Raw genomic sequence first — 18737 nt, forward strand, 5'->3', positions numbered from 1 at the left:
TGAGCTAACCCCCCAAAATGTGTGCTGTCACTGGGCTGCAGGGATTAAAGTTGGAGAGGAAAGGATTGGATAGGAAATCCCCATCACTGTCACCACCCTAGATACTATGGGATAAAAATAGCTAATAGCGCTCAATTTCTTAACATGTATTATGGATTACTCCAACCACTTTCCATGTGTTAATTCATCTAGTCCTCATGACGATCCTATTTGATTTTTATTGTTATCATTATCTCCACTTTACAGATGAGGAAGTAAAAACACACACATGTTAAGAAGCTTGCCTAATGTCACATTGTAAGTGGCAGATTAGAATTGACATTCAAATCTAGGTAGTCTGTGGGCAAAGTTCACACCTTTAACCTCTAAGCCATGCTCCTGTCCACATAAACTACACAACTGGTAACAGTAGGGACATTTCTAGCTTATCAAATGGTTTTGAATTTGAATATTTGTAAGTTGCTAGAATATTATCTAGTTCTAATCCATTCCAAATTTTAGATTATGTTTAAAACTTTATGCAATGTAAATATCTGTGGTAACATGGAAATAGAGATTTTTCATGATAGACACTCAATACCCAAACTTTTTTTGGGTGAAGGAGTCATTTGATATTATTACTAATTTTAGGTAATATTTAGTGAAGTGTTACTATGTACCAAGCACTGTTCTATGTGCATCACATCTTACTTCATCTTCTTAACACCATATAAGTTATATGTTATTACTACTCTACATAAAGAGGTTCAGAGACTGGGAAACATGTGCAAAGTCACACCTGGTAAGAAGTGCCGTGGTGCTGGGCTCTCAGGTTTAACTGACTCAAGAACTGAACCTGAAAACCACTACACCACACTGCCCAAGCACCCACTTAATAAAACTTAAAGTTGAAGAGTTGTTGTGCTTTACCATTTCACACTTATTTCTCCAATCAAAGGTAATTTTCTTATTGAGCTGAAAGTCACAATGTTGCCTTGGCCTGTATGTCTCTGCAATCACCTTTATCATTGTTTTATGGTACTGTTCTATGATTATGTAGTGCTTGCCTTTCTCCCTTCACAAGGCAGTAAGCTCCCTGAAATAAGAATTTTTCCTTTATTTTTGATTCCTCAGCATTGAGCACAATGCTGGTATATGACAGGAGCTTAATAAATGTGTGTTGAATGAACAAATGAAGGCAGTGTTGAAAGGATGCTGTGGTTAAGCTTTTTCTTCCTTTAAATAGGTCGATACCCTCATAATGATGTACAAAACTCACTGCCAATGCATCCTGGACAATGCAATTAATGGGAACTTTGAAGAGGTAAGAGTGACAAAAAATGCTTTGCTGTCCATACTAGAAATACGTTCTTGTTCTGTTCTTTATATGAGTTGAAGCAAAAATCGTAATGTACATAATCTTTGCTCTGCAACTAGATCCAGCATTTCTTGTTACACTTTTGGCAAGGGATGCCTGATCATCTCCTTCCCCTGCTTGAAAACCCTGTTATCATTGACATTTTCTGTGTTTGCGACTCAATTCTTTATAAGGTAAGCTCTTTGGGCTCTTTTAAACACAAACTACTAGTATATATTTCTTTTAAGAGCATTCTATCTACATTTCTGCAATATATTTTCAATAAATTTGTTATTTCTGGGTGGAGGAACACCATTAATTTTTTTTTCTGATGAGAAAGCAAGCAGTTTAATAGTGTATGTTTAATAGTATATGTATTTTAATTTAAGTTTACATGAAAACAAAATCAATTTTTTATTTATAGCTAAGAATAATTCTAAATGCGGCATACTAATACATGGACACTTAGTTAATTTTTATTAACTGTTCAAGGTGTTTTCAGATTAAATAACAATGTGGGTTTTTTTTCATAATGTCAGTGTTTTGGGAAAGAGCAGAATTAAGCACTCTCCCAGGACTAATAACTTGAAAAATCTTTAAACTCTCTAGCTTTAATGCATTAATGTCATTTTTGTTCTCAAACCAAGTAAGAGTCCCCACGTGTCTACAGAAGGATCACAAAGACATCCTGAACAAAGACAAGAGGAGCCAGTTGGCCTTCCAGCCAAACATTTAGCAGGAAGGGGGCGAGGCTAGTTCCCCACAGTCTGTTCTCTCATTAGAGGATCAGAAAGGTCCAAGCCGAGGGAGAAAACTATATTGAAATCTGCGTACGTTAAAGTACATTTTCTACATTCACCTATTAAATTGTCATTAAAAAATAATTGGAGTTAGCAAGAAAACCCAAGCCAGCGCCTTGTTAAGCATTAAGGAAATGAAATCCTTCTAAGTTAGTTGCAGAGAAATGAAACAGAAGCTAAATGGACTAAGTCCAGAAGCACCTCTGCAGACCAAGAACTGACAGGTGGGCTTGAGGCTGAATGAGATGCCTATAGTTTCATCCTCTGTCCAGCTCTCCCTCATCCAGAATGAGAGAATGGAGGAGTAAGTGCAGGATATTCTCTACCTTTAGAGCGGGTCTAAGAAAAGACCCGGAGCTCAGGCGCACACACTGACCCGTAGGATAAAGCTGTATGGATGTCATTCAGCACCTCCAAGAATATCCTTTAAGTATCTTCCTTCACCTCAGACGCCTCTTTCTTGGAGTCCAACACAAAGATCCTGAGTTTCTCTGGAAATGAACCAAGTTTCTCTTCTTCACAGAGTACTCAGGGAGGCACAGTGAACACTGAACATGTAAGATGAGCTTCTGCGAGATCCTCACCCCCCCGTTAGAGAGTGGTTCCAGCTCTAGCCACTGACACAGTCTGGCAAGACAAGCCATTAAGAACTAACACACCGAGCATAGACAATGCTGTGTCTTGTGCTGTCTCATACTCAGGGAATGTGTGTGTCTTGCTGGTAGGCTACACAGGCCTTTGTGGATTAGTGTCTACCCACATTTTGAACTTTCTTCTCCTGTGGACCTCTTGGTGCTCTTCTCCAGGCTGGCCCACTAAGTTTATTCGTCAGCCTAGTGGCTCTGCACGGCTCCTATCCTATCTGGTTTAACAACCTCCTTTTTTCGTCATAGTTTATCCTGACCTGGAATCAGCACTAATTTCTCCTTCTATGACTTTGCATCTCATACATCTGTAGGGCTCCGTCTAGCCCTTTCTGTTTGGTACTCTTTCTGTTCTTATAATTAGCTCCCTGTACCCGCTATGTTAGTGTCACCTGCTTAACCTAGTAATTGCAATGTTTTTAGATCTTACCCTCCCCCTGCCTATTAAACACACACACACACACACACACACACACACACACACACACACACACACCTCATACATGCATTGCTTTCAGAGATAAAAGTAAGTTTCAGAAATGAATTAACATGTTATTCTCTTGAAAGCTAGGAATAAAAGCAATTGACAAATAATGTCTTTCTACAGAAATACTAAGTAAGAATTTATAACTCTCTTTTGCTGTGATTAAGGTTCTTACAGATGTACTCATTCCTGCAACAATGCAAGAAATGCCTGAAAGGTAGGTTCAGTCAATAATACACACAATAAGCCTGAAATAAACTATATATTTACCCCTAAGTTTGCAAGTAATTAATGTTCATTATGGAGAATGAAAAACATGTGTAATTACATTTAATAAAATTACTCATAATCTCACCATCTTCTTAATGTCTTAGTTACTATCTCACAAACTGCTTTCTAGGAATAACTGTAAATATGTACATTTTAAAAAGTAAAACCATAGTATACATACTGTGGCAGTATACAGTGAAAAGTTTTCATATCAACAATACAGATCAACATTATCTTTTCAAATGGTTGCAGAGGTTTCTAGCATCGAAAAATCACTATACTTTCTTTATTGAACCGATTACTTATCAACTGGAGCTTTTTGAACCCAATTCCAAGTAGCAATTATGATCCTAAATGAGGAAGCCAAGAGCAGAGAGAAGTTAGTTTATTATTTTATATTTATTTAATTTACTTGCTTGTTATTTATTTAGAGTCAGCCTATATTTTAATTGAAGTCTGTTTAACCCCAAACTGTCTACTCTTTTTCCTGTACCATGTCTCAGTCCTCAACTTAAGCACCACCCCAAATATATTTAAATCTGTTTTATTTATATATAATTGGTAGATTATTAAATGATTTTTGAAATTTTTATATGTTCTCATAGTATAAACACAACCAACATTTGCAATTTTGAAATAGGGTCCTCTAATGAGCACATTTTTGATAATTTATCCCAGAGTTATATTTGGATTATAATAATATGCTACTAGAAACTAATATTACATATCTGAAATGATGTCACTTCCAATGTGATGTGCTCTCAAGAAGCTAAAATATATATGTACACATATAATACCTTAATAAAAAAAAATTAAAAAAAGAAGCTAAAATATGAGAAATCAAGTGCACACTTACATTTCCCAGAAATATTTTATAGAAAATGATTGAGTCACGAGTTAATATTGATAATAATTATTTATTAAACACTGTGCATGACAAGCTTTAATCTAAGCACTTTCCATGAATTATTTCACATAATTCTCATCATAATCTTGTGGCATGGATACTATTCTTATTTGCACTCAGCAGATGAGGAAACTGCAGCTTGAGGAGACTGAGTATATTGAGCAAGATGATAAATGCCAGCCATAGGCTGACTTCAAAAGTCATGTTCTTGGAATCGTACAATAATTGTACACCTCATTAAACTACACTTATTTAATGCATTTGAACAACTTAGCATTTAACACATTGGTGTGGTGTGTTTTTTCTTTTGTAGCTTATTAGCAGACATAAGAAATTTTGCTAAAAATTGGGAACAGTGGGTTGTTTCATCCTTGGAAAACTTGCCAGAAGCTCTGACTGACAAGAAAATACCTATTGTGCGAAGATTTGTATCCTCTCTGAAACGACAAACATCTTTCTTGCATCTTGCTCAGGTATGTTAGCAAGCCGAGGGTATTGAGTCATCAATTCAAACATGAACCTTCTAATAGTAAAGACGGAGGGACTTCCAGAGTGTGGAGAGTATGTAGACAGGAGTTAAATGCATTGTGAGATTCTAGAACAGAGAAAGGACATTAGTGGAAAAACTGATAAAATTTGAATTATTTTTATAGAGTAGTTAATAGTACCATACCAAGGTTAATGTCCTGATTTGGGTAATATACAATGGTCATGTAAGATGTAATATTAGGAGAAGCTAGATAGACAGCATATGGAAATACAGTTGGCCCTTTGTATACATGGGTTCAACAACAGTAGATACTGAGGATAGTTGTACTCTGCACTAACTTTGAAAGTTTGTTATAAATTTATAATTACTTCAAAATAAAAGTAAAAACATAATTCAAATGCAATGTAAAATGTAAAACTCTTATTTGCCACATGAATCTAAGTAACAAAAATTAAGTTGGAAAGAAATGAGCCCATGTGATATTTAATGTTGTAAAACCCACAAAACCAACACATTTTAAAACTGCCTTCTAATTTGGTTTTCTTAAATAGAGGAGAAAACAGCAATTTTAAAATTAGACTACATGTTTGTATATTTTTTATGTGTTTTTTAAAATATATATTTTTATTGATTTCAGAGAGGAAGGGAGAGGGAGAGAGTGATAGAAACATCAATGATGAGAGTGAATCATTGATCATCTGCCTCCTGCACACCCCCTACTGGGGATCGAGCCCACAAGCCAGGCATGTGCCCTTAACTGGAATTGAACCCGGGACCCTTCAATCCACAGGCCAATGCTCTATTCATTGAGCCAAACCAGCTAGGGCATGTTTGTATATTGTTAAAGTATACTTTTCCTCTTCTCCAATGATCATTTGCTTTAAGAAGGTTTCTAGCTCCCTAAATTTTAAAAGACTAGTTTGGGGGTGGGGTGGAGGTGAAAGTGGGCATAGAGGGGGTAAAGGGTGATGGAAAAAATAAAATAAGAAAAAAAATAATAAAAAGAGACTAGCTTGGAATAATTCCAGATAAGAAACATAATATCATAAAATCTTTATTTTATAACTATGAATTTAAAAATTCATTTTCAAAGTCCAAAATAGTTTTCAAACTTTTAACAGAGATGATCATGAGTCTCAGTTATTGCTTTTTAATTTTAAAGTAAGAAAACACTTATGATACTTTTTCCTGAAGGAACTGTTTCTCTAGAAGCTAAAACTTTCCTTTAGATAGACTATCACTAATGTAGTTTAGTGATTTAAAAAAACCCCACAAAAACCTTTTCTATGCAGATTGCCAGACCCGCTCTCTTTGACCAGCATGTCGTGAATTCTATGGTATCGGATATTGAAAAGGTTGACTTGAATAGTATTGGATCTCAAGCCCTTCTCACCATCTCGGGCAGCACAGACACTGAATCTGATATCTACACTGAACGTAAGTCTTCCCTCTCTGCGAAGCAGGGTTTCCCAGCTTTGGCACTATTGACATCTTAAACTGGATAACTCTTTGTTGGGGGGCTGTCCTGTGCATTGTGGGATATTTAGCAGCACCCCTGGCCTCTACCCACTACACTGGATTCCAGTAGCAGCTTTCCCCCAGTTGTGATAACACAGAGATGTCTCCAGACATTGCCAAATATTCTTCTCTTGGAGTACAAAAATCCTATCTGTTTGAGAATCCTGTTTTTTTAAAAACATTTTAAATTAGAAAAGTTTTCTCTATTTAAAAACAGTTTTACTGACTCATTGCGGAAAACCTGGAAAATTTAGAAAATATTAAGAGGGAAATAAAAGTTATTCATAATCTTATTGCCTAGATATTACCAAAATAGAAATAATCTGGAAATAATCAAAATGGTCTTGAGTTTTGTGAATTTTCTTCCAGTTTTACATTACAAGCATCCACATTTCCATGTATTTAACACTCTTGGCATCTATGGCATATGATGCATATAAAAATGTTATCTCTGCACAATACTGTTTTTCAAAGCAGAGAATCCCAAATCAGGTTTGGACCACCTGACCGAGTTTACCAAGCCAATATGTGTGTCTAGACAACCCAGCTCGGTTTCCAAGGGATAACAACAACCTTCTTTTTCTCCCTTCATTTCTTTCTGAAAAGACAAAAAAAAAATAAATAAAAATGCAGCCTTGTATAGGCTATAGCACCAATAATAGATTGCTCTCTGGGGATGGTCCAACCTCAACCCTGCTTTCTGTTTCTTAATATAAAATTATATTACCCTTTGAGACTCAGTAAACCTCGAACTCTTTAATAAAATGATAATCTTAAAGTGGCCCTTTAAGTTTTACATGATAAAAGATTATTCATGTAAGTGGCTCAACCTTCAGCGCAGAATTGAAATTTTGCTAAAGATAAAGAATATTGCATAAGCAAGAAATCAATAAGTCTAGTTCATCCTTGAGCTTTCAACTAAGCCATTGGATTTAATGAAAGCATTGGATTCAAAATGAATAGTCAACTATATTGACAACTTACTCTTCCCTAGTATAAACATACTTATATAATATCTAAACCTATATTTCAATACATACCAAGATCACTTATTAAAATTTTGAAGAGTAAAGTACCAAGGAATTTTGTTATTGTTTTCAAGATATGAAATGAATTCCTTTAACACATGTAACTTAATCTCTCTGTCTTTCCCTTTTATTATATAATATTGTTAATGATCCCTAGTTTTAGGTTTTCTCATGGGTTCAATGTAGAGTGCAATATTCTGTTTTTTCCCCCCTTTTATACATGATAGATGACTCTATCACGGTGTTCCAAGAACTGAAAGATCTCCTTAAGAAGAATGCCACCGTGGAGGCTTTTATTGAATGGTTGGATACTGTGGTAGAGCAGAGAGTAATTAAGGTACTTTTCAATAATAAATGCTAAACTGGCAGTAATTTCTTACTGCTGCGGGTGGGGTGACAGTCTGTGTGTAAAAATGCTTTGAAGAGTTTTGAAGCCCTACAAATAAGGCAGCCCGAATAGCAAAATTAGGAATATGCCAGATTTGAGAGCACTGGGCATGGATTTTATTCTATTGATCCTTTCTTGACTAAGGACTACAAGACAGACACTATAGTAGTCTCTCTTTAACCACAATTTTGCTTTTCGTGGTTTCAGTTACCTCAGGTCAACAAGCGGTCTGAAAATATTAAATGGAAAATTCCAGAAATAAACAATTCACAAGTTTTAATTCTTCACTGAGTAGCATGATGAAATCTCTCACCATCCCACTCCGTCCTGATAGGACATGACTCTTCCCTTTCTTCAGCTACCCATGCTGTACCTGCTCCCTGCTTGTGAGTCATTTAGTAGCTGACTGGGTTAGCAGATCCACTGTTGGTAACCCTTATTTTCTTAATAATAGTCCCAAAGTTCAAGAGTAGTGACACTGGCAATTTGGATATGCCAAAGAGAAGTGTGAAGTTTTTCCTTTGTAGAATACAATAAGATATTTTGAAAGAGAGGGAGAGAAGGAAAGAGAGAGAGAGACCACATTTACATGACTTAGTATAATTTATTGTTATAATTGTGAATTTTATTATTGTTGTTAATTTTTACTGCACTTAATTTATAAATTAAACTTTCTTATAGGTATGTATGTATAGGAAAATCTTAGTATATATAGGATTTGGTACTATCCACAGTTTCAAGCATCCACTGTGGGTCTTGGAATATATCTCCTTTGAATAAGGGGGTTTGGGGGGGCTACTATAGGCCTTCCCTATCAGTCAATAGAGTTACAGCTGAATAACATCAGTAGTGAAAGATAAACTTAGAAACTGCAAAGATTCTGGCCCTTTTCTAAAAAGCAAGTTTCCATAAATGCTGACAGAAATATGGTTTTAAGTATTTACATTTTTTAAAAATTCCAAGAGCTCAGTATTTTGTGTTTTCCATGTGGTTTCTTCAACTCTTTCTGTTAACCTCCAAGTCATCCATCATGAAAACAGGACAATGAGAACAAATATATCCATCACTGGTCGGTGTTAGCCATTCCATATCAAGCAAACTAGTTATAGTGTAGGGACTTTTTTTATCCTAGAAGGAAAACAGATTATCATGCAGGACCAGAGAAGTCAGAGTTAATCATTCACAGAAATATACCACCCTTCCTTCACAGTTCACCTCCCGTTCTGTCAAAATAAAATAAGAGATAAAATATTTTGTAAGTTATTTCATTTTGTTGTTCAATTCTATTAGGTAACAAAACCCTACAGAACAAACATCTGTTAACCTTAAAAACTGCAGAAAAGACAATGAGAATCCCTGGACAGATCATTTTATTTGATGAAACACATGGTGTGCATGCCATCTGTCCATTTGACAGACAAGTTATCTGCCTCTTGGGTCATATGTAGGGTCCATGTACTAATGAGATGACAGATTTTATAGTTCCATTTTATTCTTTTACTTTCTAGACCAGCAAACAAAATGGAAGATCATTAAAGAAGAGGGCTCAAGACTTCCTGCTGAAGTGGAGCTTTTTTGGTGCTCGAGTAATGCATAATCTCACCCTGAACAATGCATCCAGTTTTGGTATCCTATGTGCTCTATTCAACTCTTCTTAAATGAATTACATCATTTGTTCCCAGTCACATTTGCATCAATTTTTCAACATGTGGCATTGTCACTTCTCAAACCATATCTGAATATTAAGCCCGTAGAGACTAGTAGTTATGAACCTGGGTTTTTAGAGTCAGATCACATGTGGAGTTCAGTCTTAACACTTCTCTCTGGCTTGGGCTTTACTCAAGCTCTCTGCTCATCATAGAAAAAGGAGAATATTCCTTTCATTGAGGTATATAGGCACTTGAGTGACATATATATATATATATTCGACCAGGAGTTCGACCAGCAGGCAGGCTGGCCAACTGCCCATGTCCCCTCTCCCTGGCCAGGCTGGCCAGACCCCACACATGCACGAATTCATGCACTGGGCCTCTAATATATACTGAGTGGCCAGAGTATTATGCGTTCAGAGATCATAATACTCTGGCCACTCAGTGTGTATATATCATACCTTCATTACATTCCATAAGGCTTAGATAAATGCTTTTTATTAAACAAGCAAATAAACGGTAATCCATGCATTATTTTCCAAAGGCACTACTCATTGTGATATGGCAAATTTTTACATATTTTTCAGGAACCCACATAGCTGCACTTCAGGAATTAGAGAGCAGCTTAGGAGACATGCTCTCACGTTTCTGAACCATCTTTCCTGCTATGTGATATGTGAAGCAAATTGAATAAAGCTAGCCCTTTAAAAAAGGAAACACCTTCTTTTTCCTAAAAATATTGTCTTAGTTTATTGTTATAAAGCTAACTACAGTACTTCTGCATTTGGCAGTTGCATTTTGAGAAATATTTACATTATAAAATAGCTTATAATGAACTAAGTTGTTTTCATTTAATTTTCAATGGAATTAAATAAAATCAGTGAACTTGTATTGAGGGATGAATGAAATGTAGTGAGTTTTTTTATTTTAACTATCCTGCTAACATTTAAGTTTTCTTAAAATATGCAACATTGAATCCTGACGTTTTTGTGTGAAAAAAAAAATACTTTTTTTTGGGAAATGTGTTGAATAGTGGAAAAAAGTTTAAGGTTTTCCAGAACAGCTTCTACATGCAAATTGCTCTTTTCCTTTTTCAAATCAAAGAGCATTTTGTTTCAGGCTCTAAAGACATCTTCTTACTTGATACTTTTCCCAGACTATGTTGGCCATTGTCTAATTATTTCGTACAAAGTAAACAGACATAGAGCAGAATAGAGCTTATTCTCCCCAGGTTAAAGCTTATCACACTCCAGTGTGTGCCCTCTTAAAGCATAAAGCATGTCTCACTTTCATCCGTATTTTCCTTTGATGTAATTAGTGGCCAAAGAGCTGCCAGGACAGTACACACAGTGAGCTGGGCAGGCGGGACACAGAAAGATTAGAGACCCAGGTTAAGCATGTTGGTCTTAGCAGGTCATTTAAAGTCCAACAAGTATTTGTTTATTTCAGTTGCTCCTGGTAAAGTATTGCGAGATGGTCACCAAGATAACTTGACTTCTCCCTTTTTCTCTTTCCTTCTCGTTCTCCCCCTTATTTCATCTCACAACGCCCTCTACCCATCCCCGTCCATAAACAAGGCTCTTTCCATTTGATCCGCATGCTTCTTGATGAATACATCCTCCTGGCCATGGAGACCCAGTTTAATAATGACAAAGAGCAGGAGTTGCAGAATTTATTGGACAAGTATATGAAAAATTCAGGTAACTTAAAAATGTGCACCTTGTTTTGCATATTTCTTTGTGTAAACCGAAGTTCAAGCATTTGTAAGCACACATGTTAAGTGCGTTTATACCAGTCTCAGAGTTTACCCCAAACATGTTCTGCTAACACGGTATACTGATATTAATGGAGTCCTGTTTTTTCTAGGGACTACTCTTTTCCATAGAGTATTCAAAGTACTTCCCTGAAACTCTGAAGGAAACAAAGTCAATGTTCTTAACTTTTGAAACTTTAGATAAGATTGGAGAGATGACTATAATAAAAAAAACAAAACACTGTAATTCAAGACAACACATGTAATATACCACCTTATAAATGGCGTAGAAATAAGTTCTCGAGTAGTTTAGAGAAGGAAGAGAACACATCTACTTGGGATGTGATGAATTGTATTTTGAAGACTGTTCATGCCAGAGTGGATTATTTATTTATTTTAAATATATTTTTATTGATTTGTGAGAGAGAGAGAGAGAGAGAGAGAGAGAGAGAGAGAGAGAGAGAGAAACATCAATGATGAGAGAGAATCATAGATCGGCTGCCTCCTGCATGCCCCACAATAGGGATGGAGCCCAAAACCCGGGCATGTGCCCTGACTGGGAATTGAACCGTGACCTCCTGGTTCATAGGTTGGCACTTAACCACTGAGCCACCCCAGCCGGGCCAGAGTAGATTATTTTTATTGCTGTTCAGAACCCACCTATACCCACAAGCATACAGTTAACTAAATCAAGCACATGGCCAAGAGCCAGCTTTGTTTCCCATTTCTCATGAGCTTCCAGATTTCTGATACAACTCTAAAATGTTTTCAGTTGTGTTTACTTGGGCTCCTCTACTGGGAATATGGGGATGATGTTAACTTCCCCATTTTTAAAACCATTCCAGATGCAAGTAAAGCCGCCTTCACTGCTTCTCCGAGTTCATGCTTTCTGGCAAACCGTAATAAGGCGAGTGCTGTTGCCAGTGACGCTGTGAAGAACGAAAGCCACGTGGAAACAACCTATCTTCCTCTGTTACCCAGTCAACCTGGAGGCTTAACCTCTGCTCTGCACCCATTCCCTGCGGGGAATGCAGACAGCATGCCGCTCACAGGTACCCTGGGAAACAGCCGAGAGAACCACCGAGGCTTCAGGATTCATCACAGGGGGCTCTGCCTTGGTTTTCTTGAAATTGGTAACCTCCAGGCATCCCAAGAATAAAAAAAGCTTACCTTCACTGACTTTTAATAATGGTTTATCAGATTTCTATGATTTTCAGCATTTGTTACTCACGTTTTTAGCAATACTATTGTTAACATAGGCATCCCACTTTGACCCACTGTCTTACTTATACCAGAAGTATACATAATTAGTTATCTCCATTTGGTGGAAGAAAAATTAGATTAAGTGTGCATAAAATCCTTAAGATGCTTTGAGAGTTAAAAAAAAAGGGGGGGCTGCTATTTATTTTTGGCTTTCAAGGAGACTTTATTTCTCCTCCATTAAAAAGTGGATTTAGCCATTTTAGCATAACCTTTATAATTTTCCTCTTTGGTCTGGGGTACCTTTTGTATCAATCTGGATGTCTAGTGGCTTGAATTAGCTACTAGATAATTTCTTAAGTCTTTGTATTGCTTTATGTCTTTTTTGAAATCCTTTTACATACATTACTTCATCAAACACACAGACTTTTAAACCCAGAAGAGCCTTATAGTTCAAGGGCTTAATTCTACCAGTGGGAAATTGGAGGCCTAGGGAGTCGATGGCATTTATAACCCATTGTTCATCAGCATGATGTTTTGAACTGGCTGCTTTAAAGCCATGTCATTTAGACTTTATTGCCCTTTCCTTTTACCCTAAAAACCAAACCACTTAACATTCAGCTTGTTTTTTAATTATAGAAAAGTGAGAACAGCAGGCCCCTTTGCCATTCCCAAGCTTGAGCTCTAACCATCGTTATACCCGTGGAAGCATGAAGCCTCAGACTTCCTTCCACAGTCACTAACTCCAAAAGTCTCCACTGCTGTGAAATATGCATGTATTGTGATGGTGTTTTTAAAACCTAAATATTTGGTGTTCCCCAGTTTTGTTGTTTTGAGAGAGTAGGAATGAACCAAGTTAGGAAAAGGTATAATAATAAATCTTTTGAATATATTTTTTTTAAAGAAGTGGCCCATCTATTTTAATCTGCCATTAGTGAATACTTTGGTAACTTTTTTTCAGGTCAAATGGAGCTTTCCCAGAGTTCTGGTCATCTGATGACACCACCCACCTCTCCAGCCATGGCCAGTCGAGGAAGTGTCATTAACCAAGGTCCAATGGCAGGGAGACCCCCAAGTGTGGGTCCCGTACTGTCAGCCCCGCCACACTGCTCAGCGTACCCAGAGCCCATTTATCCTACTCTTCCTCAAGCCAACCATGACTTCTACGGGACCAACGCTAACTATCAGACTGTGTTTAGGGCACAGCCTCACCCCCCGTCAGGACTCTATCCTCATCGCCCGGAGCATGGTCGGTGCATGACCTGGAGTGACCAACAGCTTTCCAGAGATTTCTTCAGCGGCAGCTGTGCTGGGTCTCCCTTCAATTCCCGGCCACCGTCCAGCTATGGACCATCCCCACACAGCCAGGATTCGCACAGCATGCAGTTTTTAAATACAGGAAGCTTCAATTTCCTGAGCAATGCAGGGGCTGCCAGCTGCCCAGGAGCAACACTGCCTCCTAATTCACCTAATGGTATTACCATTTTTAAAGCTTCCCTGGCTTTTGAGAGGGCAATAAGACAAACCAGACATTGAGTTCCACCTCTGCTGAGTAGCATGTCATCCCATGTAAACCTTCTGAAGATCATGGAATCTTAGGCATTTGGAGCTAATTTCTGCTGCGTATAAGCATATCCTTAGTTCTTGTGGTTTTCTTAAAATTTTACATGCCACCTGTGATGAAAAAATATGATGTCAAACCATATGTCTGAGACCAACTTTAATAGCTCCAGAGAAGAATGCTTTGTTCTTTGAAAACATTTTTAATGAATATTTTTTTCCAGAGAACTAGCAGCAGATCTTAAAGATTAGAACCAAAACTATGCCCCTGTTAGGCTGATAAAATGCTGTAAGGAGCTGGAAAGATCTGTGGACTTCTTCAGCCACCAAGCTAAGCTCTATGTATAGACAGTTCTGGTGCTTCTCTCCTAAGCATAGGCCAGTTCTTCCAGAAATAGGAATCTATCAATGAAATCGGTATTTGATAAGTAGTGTAATTTTTGTGAGAAGCTAATAGTGCTTTTTTCGTTCATGGGAGGATCTTGATAATTTAGATAAGGGAAGTATTAGAGAGATGTAATTAGATCTCTAAATTAATAATAAGATAACTCATGTATTTTTTTTAAATAAAAAAACAGCATTGTGAACCATTCCATATATAGGTAGAAACCCAACTCTATGGTAAATGTAGATGTGAATCTAATATTTACAGTATGATATCTTTAGGCTCTATCCTATCATCTTGTCCCTCTTTGCCTTCCTGAAATATTCTTTGTAATAAGTTAACCGTCCGTTCTCGACATTTTCTGTTACAGGCTACTATGGAAGCAATGTAAACTACCCAGAGTCTCATAGACTTGGATCGATGGTGAATCAGCACGTTTCCGTCATCAGCAGTGTTCGCTCACTGCCTTCCTACAGTGACATCCACGATCCCCTTAACATTTTAGATGACAGTAGTAGAAAGCAGACGAGCTCATTTTATGCAGACACATCACCTTCAGTTGCATGTCGAACTCCAGTAGTAGGTAAATTATTTTAGTAGCTCTTGAAGATATTTTCAAAAGTTGTTAACCTCGTGTATGCAGTATTACTTTGGAGGGTGACTGTTGAGGTGAATTGGGCACTCATGTTCCTACAGTTGATTTGTCACTTTGGATCTGATGACATAGATAGTTAGATAGATAGATAGATAGATAGAGATAAGATATAGAGATGGAAATAAAGATAAAGATAGAGAAATATTAATCTTCACCTGGATACTTTTTCCTTTGATTTTTTTAGAGAGTGGGAGGGAAGAAGGGAGAGAGAGAGAAACATCAATGTGAGAGAGTCATAACAATTGGTTGCCTTCCGCAGGACAACACTTTAACCCCTGAGCAACACCAGTCAGGGCTGACGTTATATTTTTGTATCTGCAAGTAACAGTTTACCATTTCTCAATATATATGTCACTTCTGCTGAAACCTACTGCTAGATCTGTTGATCTTTTCACATAACATACATGAGAGCTGGCATCTATTATGTATGCAAAAATGGATATAACCTGTCAAAGGCAGTCTAGGTTTTATGAGAGCAATAATTATATCTTTTTCTCACTCTCTTGTTCATGGTTGGACCCAGAGGCAATGCTAATAGGTATCTCCATCAGTACCCTAAAACTATTCCAAGTTTAAAAAATTGGTAGCTTGTGGTGGAGATTACTATCATTTTCTCAATTGTATGTAAAATGTGATTAGACACCTCTGTAGAAAATGTTTCTATATTTATTGTTCTATAACATACAGTTTAAGTAAAAATGAGTGAAACAGTGTGTTTTCCATGAAGTCCCGTAGCATCTGCTTCCACCCAGGTTGCTGTACCTAAAAAAAAAAAATCTTGAAATTTGAATTAGATGTATTACCAGCACCCAGCAAAGTGTCTGCCACATAGTAGGACCTCAAGAAATCAGAGTTGAAAAAGGAGCAAAACATACACATTTAGTTTCTAAAATTACTAATAAGGTATCACAGGATATTCATGTGAATATCAGGGCAGGGTGTTAATGCTTACATGAGATAGTTGAAACCTTCTAATGGAATGGATTTCAGACTAGTGTAAGTAAAGGGCATTAGCACCCAACTGGAGCATAAGGCAAAATGAGATAAATTCTCTCTCTCCCCACTCAGTGTGCTTTTCTAATAATCCAATAGGAAGTGCTTCTTCCCTTCCTGTGACCATCACAGCTGTTCCCTGAGCAGAGTCTAGTAGCTCATCTCATGTTATCTGCAGATGGTCATTGCTTCTAGGTTACTCTAATGAAGCAGAAAATTCCACTTCAGGAAGTTTCCTCACTGTGAGACTAAAATGTACCGTGTTGCTATTGTTACTATTAGTTCTGTTTACTTGTAGAGATAGTGGTAGCTTTGATGGAACATAGCTTAGGTGTCAGATGGATTCTAAGCTCTAGTTGTCAGGGCTGGCTTACAAGTAAGTTGCATACAGGGCTTTAGGGTGAAAAGAGGGAATAGAATAACTAAGGCATGCAAGTGCTGTTATAACCTACCTTATGTCAACTGAGTTTTAAATCTTGATTTTTGTTGACAGAGAAGATGGTAGTTAGAACTATTTTAAAAATATCAGTAAGCCCTGGCTAGTTTGGCTCAGTGGATAGAGTGTGAGCCCACAGACTGAAGGGTCCTGGGTTTGATTCCAGTCAAGGGCACATACCTCAGTTGTAGGCTCGATCCCCAGCCCTGGTCAGGGTGCATGCAGGAGGCAAGCAATCCATGTGTCTGTCTCACATCAATGTTTCTCTCTCTCTGTCTCTCCCCATCCCTTCCATTTTCTCTAAAAATCAATGGAAAAATATCCTTGAGTGAGGATTGACAACAACAAATAAAAGCAATGAGAATACAGCAACCATAAATACAAGAAATGTAGTGTTAGTGAGCCAGTTATTCTGATATTTTTTAGAACCTACTATGTGCCAAACTTCATTCTAGGTGTGAGGATATGGTAGTAATCAGGCGAGAATTCCTGCTGGTAAGAAGTTTACCTCTTAGTAAGCTCAGGGGAGACAAAGCAATGAATGTATAAACAAATACATTGAAAAATAATTTCAATTATTCTGAAGTCAATAAAATAGAGTAAAATGACAAATAGTGAGGGAGGAGCTACTTCTAGATAAGGTGGTTGTGAAAGGAAACCGGAGGCGGAAACATTGGCGTGGAAAGTGATAAGGAGGCAATGACATGAAGGTCTGAGGGAGCACTAGGCAAAAGGAACAGCAAGTGCATAGTCTCTGAAACGGGAACAATATTGGGAAGTTCAATGTGCAGAAAGAAGGCATGTGTTTTGAACATGGTGACTGAAGAAGAGAATGGAGTAGAATGAATCGGAAGGCAGACAAATCCCCACAGGGTTTATGAACCAGGGTGAGGAACCTGGGTTTTGTTCTAAGAGTAATGGGAAGTCATTGTAACATTTGAAAAGAGTGAACAAGCTGATGTATTGTTCAGCGAGATTATCCCGGCTCTCTCTGCAGGGTAAGAGAGTGGGGCAAAGGGGAGGGTCACAAGATTAATGAGGAGGTTGCTGTGTTGGTCCAGTTAGAGAAGATGGTGGTTTGAACTCCAATTGTGAAGGTGCAGATGGAAAGAGGAGGTGTATTGGGTATATCTTTTGGAGGTAGAGTTATGTGAATTTAAGTTTGGTATTGAGTTTTCATTGTGAACTGTATAGGAAGGTAAATTCTGGAAGAATAGCGAGGGGGCGGGGAATGGAAGAAAATAAGGGATGGCTTTGAGAAACCATACACACTCAAATTTAGTATAGAGATGTGTGCTGAATGCAACAATGAACAAAGAGGCGTAAAGTGAGTGGCACTTGCAGGGAAAATAAATGTCAATTTTCAATGGCTGATTATATTTTCCTTTACAGCATCCAGCCTGCAAACCCCAATTCCTTCCTCTTCATCCCAGTGTATGTATGGAACCTCCAATCAGTATCCAGCTCAAGAAACCCTGGACTCCCACGGAGCAAATGGGAGAGAAATGGTGTCCTCTTTGCCACCCATCAACACTGTGTTCATGGGAACAGCAGCCGGAGGCACTTAAACCGACAATGTTGGGTGGAGGTTAAACTCTGAAAATCCCTACTGCTAAATGTTATTCTCCCAGACTCTCATCAGAGTAAAGACAGTGGGCTATGCGGTGTCAGGACATGGTTTTTCAAGTCACTAGGACAAAACGGTGGACAACTCCCTAGTAAATGGAGATTCTTGTGGAGTTTGTTTTGCACACCAATTGTTTAAAATGTGATCTCATTATTAATCAAACTTTCAAATGTTATCAAATGGAACCAGTGGAGCTTTGAAGATGCCATCATTTCAACTATGAAGATTGAATGTTTCACTCTCTAATTTATTGAAAATCTGTGTGCTGTTTCACATTTTTGGTTTCTAAAAAAGAGAAAAGTTTATTTAATGCCTTTAAAAAATCTTTAATATATTAGGATCTCAGATTCATTGTTTACTATCACTTATTTGACAAACAGTCAAATGTGTATGTTCTACCTCCTATGGAAATGTTTACAAAGTTAAGACCTAATTCAATCCAGCCTATACCAAAGTTGCTTGACTTTCAATTCCTGTGCATTAGTGTGATTATCTCTGTTACATAGCAGTATTCCAATTCTATGTAACTGAAGGTTATAAATGCTTTCCCTCTTTATTTAAAAAGATGAGAAATAAAAAATAAAGTATGGAAAAAAATTTTAAAGGTGTGGTTG

General features: G+C 37.4%; 1 protein-coding gene across 1 annotated transcript in view; it reads left to right on the top strand.

Moving 5' to 3' along the window:
• RFX6 (regulatory factor X6) overlaps window positions 1–18064 on the top strand; it is a gene marked incomplete at both ends in the record, with an annotated part of 43176 nt that extends 25112 nt beyond the window's left edge. The window contains 12 exons of the mRNA XM_079781457.1: window positions 1226–1303; window positions 1417–1530; window positions 3432–3481; window positions 4755–4914; window positions 6224–6368; window positions 7705–7814; window positions 9374–9491; window positions 11092–11214; window positions 12113–12319; window positions 13429–13941; window positions 14783–14995; window positions 17889–18064. Coding sequence (XP_079637583.1) covers window positions 1226–1303; window positions 1417–1530; window positions 3432–3481; window positions 4755–4914; window positions 6224–6368; window positions 7705–7814; window positions 9374–9491; window positions 11092–11214; window positions 12113–12319; window positions 13429–13941; window positions 14783–14995; window positions 17889–18064 — 2007 coding nt within the window. The remainder of the gene's footprint in view (window positions 1–1225; window positions 1304–1416; window positions 1531–3431; window positions 3482–4754; window positions 4915–6223; window positions 6369–7704; window positions 7815–9373; window positions 9492–11091; window positions 11215–12112; window positions 12320–13428; window positions 13942–14782; window positions 14996–17888) is intronic.
• Window positions 18065–18737: the final 673 nt, after the last annotated feature.

This window comes from Cnephaeus nilssonii (genome assembly GCF_951640355.1).
Source record: "Cnephaeus nilssonii genome assembly, chromosome: 9".
NCBI classification, from domain to species: Eukaryota; Metazoa; Chordata; class Mammalia; order Chiroptera; family Vespertilionidae; genus Cnephaeus; species Cnephaeus nilssonii.